General features: G+C 50.8%; 1 protein-coding gene across 1 annotated transcript; it reads right to left on the reverse strand.

Moving 5' to 3' along the window:
- Positions 1-215: 215 nt before the first annotated feature.
- On the reverse strand, positions 216-1,765 carry LOC119183009 (uncharacterized). The gene has a single exon (XM_037433553.2). The coding sequence runs from the start codon at positions 1,745-1,747 to the stop codon at positions 560-562; it is 1,188 nt and encodes a 395-aa protein (XP_037289450.2). The 5' UTR covers positions 1,748-1,765; the 3' UTR covers positions 216-559.
- Positions 1,766-6,508: the final 4,743 nt, after the last annotated feature.

Here is a 6,508-nt window from a genome sequence, read left to right on the forward strand (position 1 = left end):
CCTCAGCTCTACAGACACAATTGAAGTCCCCTAGAACCACAACATTTCTTTCCGTTTTCAAGAATCCTTCAATCGCTCTGAAAAAAAAAACCCGTTCGCGCGATCTATTCGGTGCATAAACACACACAACGCGCCAAGGCATTCCAGAAACACTGAAGTCGCACACAACCAGCCTACCGCTATCGCAGGTAGACACATTTTCAACAACCGCGATACTACTACGTATGAAAACGACACAGCCTCCTGACCGCCCAACAGCATGACAAACGCAGACATTGTACCTAGAGCGAAAAACTTGAACCATTTGCTCCGTTTGTTCTTCACTTTCCATTTTAGTTTCTTGTACAGCCAGGAGGTCTATGTCGTTTTCTAACAAAATGCGACTAATCTGGCATTGTCTCCTGCGCGAACACAGGCCTCTTGAGTTCAACGTCGCGATGCAAATACCAGTTTTAAAGTTAGTCGCCATTTCTTGAAGGTTGTTTCGTCAGGTGTCATACTCACGTCGCAACAGTGGTTGCGTGTGCTCAGCGTAGAAGGCCTCGGAACGTCTCCTCCGCTACGGCGGGGCCGACGTTTGAGTGCCCCTACGGTCAGGAGACAGGTTTGGTCGTGGTTTAAAGGTAGGCCGACGACCAGTCGCCGTCTTTGTTGGAGGTTCATTGATGGCCGACGTGTCAACATTTCCGGTACGGTCAGGTGTTTCACGAGCTCGCTTAAAAGCGATAGCACCGGCCTTGGTCATCTCGGCGTCCGTTGCTTCCGGGCCGCCCTCTCGCGCAGCTGAAGATGACTTGCTCGCTGCTGTAGCGTCGTTCTCTACTGCTGCCGTGTCTAAATTCGTTCCTGGCGCACCAGAGTGCTTGTCGCCTTTATTGGTAGATTCCAGTGCGGCCCCAGAAGACTGTTCAGGGGGCGTGGCAGGGCCTTCCGTATAACCGTCTTCCCTGCTCGCTTCTTCGGCATCCACGGCATCCATCAGGTGTTCAGACACTTCGTCTGTTTGGCCTGGGCCCGCAATGCTGGCGTACGACCTCACACAGTGGGCGTCATCGTGGCCATAGCGACGACAGACCCCACAGCGCGGCACGCGGCAATCCCGTCGAATGTGTCCGATAGCCCGGCATCGGAGGCATAGCGGTGCTCTGCCAGGAATTACGACGAGCGCCATATCCTCCGCAACTCGCAGTTGGTGTGGCAGGTCGTCCACGGACACGCCCGCGTGTAGCCTCAGCGTGACCGACCGCGTGGTTGAACCTTTATCATTGCAACCCTGCACCTTCCATTTATCTCTGCTTATCTCGGTCACTTTTCCGTAGGGCGTTAAGGCGACTCGCACAGCCTCGTCCGGCACGCCATGAAGAAGCCAGTACAACTTCAGCCGCACACCTCGATCACGGGGGTCAACCACCATACAGCGATGGTCCTTTAGATCAAAAGACTCCGCCGCCAGCATCTTCTTTTTACCCTCATCATCCTTGAACGTCACTGCCCATACATGATTCATTTGGTATGCCCCTAGGGCAACCACTTCCGGCAGCAGCGAAAGACGAGCAAGGCTGTCTCGGACATGCTCCACTCGATATGGCCTGGCTTTCAAGTTTCCGTGCAAAAAAACCGTGTGCAAAACGGAATCACCTGAAGGCAGCTGAGGCAGAACAACCTGGAAATCTTCGCCTGGCTTTTCGGTACACCTGATACCGCGGCCCACACGGGCCGCTGAAACCGCCCCTACGCGGGAGCACATGATAAACACGTCCGTTCACTGTCGTGGCCGGAAGTGGAATGATTGCGCCACGGAGACAGTCTTGCTCCCTTCCCACCACCATCAGAGCATATCTTCAAAGCTATAACCCCATAGAAAAAAAAGCGCCGCACCACCACTGGGTGGGCTCGAACCTCCGACCTTTTGGTTAACAGCCGATCGCGCTAGCCAATCGGTGTAATGCAAAAGCCACGGAGACAGTCCTGCTCCACTCTCACCACCATCATAACATATCTTCAAAGCTATCAGCACAAAGAAAAAAAAGCGCCGCACCCCCACCGGGTGGGCTCGAAACTCCAACCTTTCGGTTAACAGCCGATCGCGCTAGCCAATTGCGCCATGGAGACAGTCCTGCTCCACTCTCACCACCATCAGAACATAATTCAAAGCTATTACCACAAAGAAAAAAGCAACACACCACTCCTGGGAGGGCTCGACACTCCAACGTTTCGGTTAACAGCCGATCGCGCTAGCCCATTGCGCCACGGAGATAGCCTTGCTCCACTCTCAACACCATCAGAACATATCTTCAAAGCTATTAGCGCAAAGAAAAAAAGCGCCGCACCACCACCGGGTGGGCTCGAACCTCCAACCTTTCGGTTAAAAGCCGATCGCGCTAGCCAATCGCGCCACGGAGACAGTCCTGCTCCACTTTCACCACCATCAGAACATATCTTCAAAGCTATTAGTGCAAAGAAAAAAGCAGCACACCGTTCCCGGGAGGGCTCAAAACTCCAACCCTTCGGTTTACAGCCGATCGCGCTAGCCCATTGCGCCACGAGGACAGTCTTGCTCCACTCTCACCACCATCAGAACATATCTTCAAAGCTATCAGGGCAAAGAAAAAAGCAACACACCACTCCAGGGTGGGCTCGAACCTCCAACCTTTCGGTTAACAGCCGATCACGCTAGCCAATTGCGCCACGGAGACAGTCCTGCTCCACTCTCACCACCGTCAGAACATTTCTTCAGAGCTATCAGCCCAAAGAAAAAAAAGCGCTGCACCACCACCGGTTGGGCTCGAACCTCCAACCTTTCGGTTAGCAGCCGATCGCGCTAGCCAATTGCCCCACAGAGACAGTCGTGCTCCACTCTCACCATCGTCAAAACATCTCTTCAGAGCTATCACCCCAAAGAAAAAAAAGCGCCGCACCACCACCGGTTGGGCTCGAACCTCCAACCTTTCGGTTAACAGCCGATTGCACTAGCCAATTGCGCCACGAAGACTGTCCTGCTCCACTCTCACCACCATCAGAACATATCTTCAAAGCTAATACCGCAAAGAAAAAAGCAACACACCACTCCTGGGAGGGCTCGAGACTCCAACCTTTCGGTTAACAGCCGATCGCGCTAGCCCATTGTGCCACGGAGGCAGTCTTTCTCCACTCTCACCATCATCAGAACATATCTTCAAAGCTATCAGCACAAAGAAAAAAAAGCGCTGCACCACCACCGTGTGGGCTCGAACCTCCAACCTTTCGGTTAACAGCCAATCGCGCTAGCCCATTGCGCCACGAAGACAGTCTTGCTCCACTCTCACCACCATCAGAACATATCTTCAAAGCTATCAGCGCAAAGGAAAAAGCAACACACCACTCCCGGGAGGGCTCGAAACTCCAACCTTTCGGTCAACAGCCGATCGCGCTAGCCCATTGCGCCACGGAGACAGTCTTGCTCCCTTCTCACCACCATCAGAACATAACTTCAAAGCTATCAGCCCAAAAAAAAGCACCGCACCACCACCGGGTGGGCTCGAACTTCCAACCTTTCGGTTAACAGCCGATCGCGCTAGCCAATTGCGCCACGGAGACAGTCGTGCTCCACTCTCACCACCATCAGAACTTATCTTCAAAGCTATCAGCGCAAAGAAAAAAGCAAAACACCACTCCCGGGAGGGCTCGAACCTCCAACTTTTCGGTTAACAGCCGATCGCGCTGGCCAATTGCGCCACGGAAAAAGTCCTGCTCAACTCTCACCACAATTAGAACATATCTTCAAAGCTATCAGCCCAAAGAAAAAAAAAAGCGCCGCACCACCACCGGGTGGGCTCGAACCTCCAACTTCTCGGTTAACAGCCGATCGCGCTAGCCAATTGCGCCACGGGGACCGTCCTGCTCCACTCTCACCACCGTCAGACCATTTTTTTAGAGCTATCACTCCAAAGAAAAAAAAGCGCCGCACCACCACCGGGTGTGCTCGAACCTCCAACCTTTCGGTTGACAGCCGATCGCGCTAGCCAATTGCCCCACGGAGACAGTCGTGCTCCACTCTCACCACCGTCAGAACATCTCTTCAGAGCTATCACCCCAAAGAAAAAAAAGCACCGCACCACCACCGGTTGGGCTAGAACCTCAAACCTTTCGGTTAACAGCCGATCGCGCTAGCCAATTGCGCCACGAAGACTGTCCTGCTTCACTCTCACCACCATCAGAACATATCTTCAAAGTTATTACCGCAAAGAAAAAAGCAACACACCACTCCCGGGAGGGCTCAAAACTCCAACCTTTCGGTTAACAGCCGATCGCGCTAGCCCATTGCGCCACGGAGACAGTCTTGCTCCACTCTCACCACCATCAGAACATATCTCCAAAGCTATCATCGCAAAGAAAAAAGCAACACACCACTCCCGGGAGGGCTCGAAACTCCAACCTTTCGGTCAACAGCCGATCGCGCTAGCCCATTGCGCCACGGAGACAGTCTTGCTCATCTCTCACCACCATCAGAACATATCATCAAAGCTATCGGCCCAAAGAAAAAAAGCACCGCACCACCACCGGGTGGGCTCGAACCTCCAACCTTTCGGTCAACAGGTAATCGCGCTAGCCAATTGCGCCACGGAGACTTTTTTTTTTTTTTTTTATTTATTGCCTGGCATGGACATTGTACAGGGCAATCATTGCACACACATATATTACAATACAAAGAAAAAGAAAAAAAAAAACAAGCATTGCCATCAGTCCCATTTGTACTGATGTTGTCCTCTAAAATATACTTAAGGTTTGCCAGGGGTTCAAACCTTGACAACCATTCTGGCTCGATATCCTCTATTTTGCTACACTCAATGAATGCAGACATGCTTTGCCTGAAATAAATTACTGCTGGTTTTGCGTCCGGGTCGAAATGGTATCCGGCCATTCGTGCACGCCATATACAGTGGAGACCGGTCAACATCACTACATCGAATGGGACCCCATCATCATTTGTTACTGCGAGGTACCTTATTCCGTGTGGGTCTAGTGGAAAATCCTTCTTTATTGTCCTCTGTAATATGTCCCAAAAATGTACCCCTTCCCAACAATGCAAAAAAACATGGTCTATTGTTTCTGGTTTCTTACATATCAAGCAGTGTGACCCCCATAGTGTAAAAAAACCCCGTTCCTCTGTGAAAGTCTTTACTGATAGTGTTCCTGTGTGTAACTTGAAGAAAAAAGTTTTCACCCCTGTAGGTACCTGCATGTTTCTCACCCGCTTCAGTACGTTTTGTCCCGGTCTTCCACTGTATATGGCCCTGTACAATGGTACTGGCAAAACCATAGCACATACATCTCTGTACAATTCTTTTCTTCTAACACTTGCTAGATAATCTATCGAAAAGCGTACAGATAAAAAACGTACACTGTCTACCACTTCCTTGAGATACCCACGCAACGTCACGGGCCGGCTATCCGTAGTAACAACAAAATCTGGTAAGGCACTGCCTAACCTGAGCTGGCATACCGTACGTAAAAACGGATCCCTGACGTCACGGAAAAACAAAAATCTATTTACTACTTGTCTCACAAATAGGTGCGCCAAACCAAGACCTCCGTCCTTCACGCGCCTGAACAAGTTGGTCCGTCTGCACCTTTCCCATTTCGAGCCCCATATAAAAACTGCGAACACTCTGTGCAGCCTTTGCACGTTGATCCTTGAACAATGTAACACCTGCATCACATACCACAGTTTAGCGATAAAAAACATGTTGCACACAGTAGCCCTAGCGAAAACAGACAGGTTCATGCCTTTCCACCTGTCTGCTTTTTCCTTCGTCTCTTTTGTTTGACGCGACCAATACTCCTCGCTGCCGTTATAACATTCCAGGGGAACACCGAGGTACCTTGTCGGTGTTTCCGTCCAGTGCACATTCGCAAAAAGGTCCGGCTTTGAAGGCCACCTTCCGTGCCAAAGCCCAAGAGATTTCGCCCAGTTTACGCGGCTTCCTGTGACGCTACAAAAATGTTTCACAACACTTATCGTTTCCTCTACACTTTCTTTGTTCGTACAACACACCGCAATGTCGTCTGCATATGCCAGCAGCTTAACTTCCACTGCCGCCAAGCTGAAGCCACGAATTTTTTCATTTTCATTTATCGCTAAGCACATCGCTTCGATGTAAATACAAAACAAAAGTGGACTGAGGGGGCAGCCCTGGCGCACAGAACGCATTACGTGAATGGGGGCCCCCAAAGACTTGTTAACAATTAAACGTGTTGTGCAGTTCTGGTACGCCAAGGCCACTCCCTCCTTGATGATGGAACCGACATTAATATGATCTAAGATGACAAACAAAATCTCATGCGCAACACAATCAAAAGCTTTCTCCAGGTCTATCTGGAGCACAGCAACGCCAAGTGAATCTTCGTCACAACACTCCAGCACACACCGCATCTTGTGAATGTTTGAGCTAATGGTTCTGCCTTTGATTCCACAAGTTTGGTGCTCTCCAACAATTTCTTTAATGACACCTTGAAGTCGCGCTGCCAG

The sequence above is a fragment of the Rhipicephalus microplus genome, unplaced genomic scaffold (genome assembly GCF_043290135.1).
Source record: "Rhipicephalus microplus isolate Deutch F79 unplaced genomic scaffold, USDA_Rmic scaffold_29, whole genome shotgun sequence".
In the NCBI taxonomy this organism is placed as follows: Eukaryota; Metazoa; Arthropoda; class Arachnida; order Ixodida; family Ixodidae; genus Rhipicephalus; species Rhipicephalus microplus.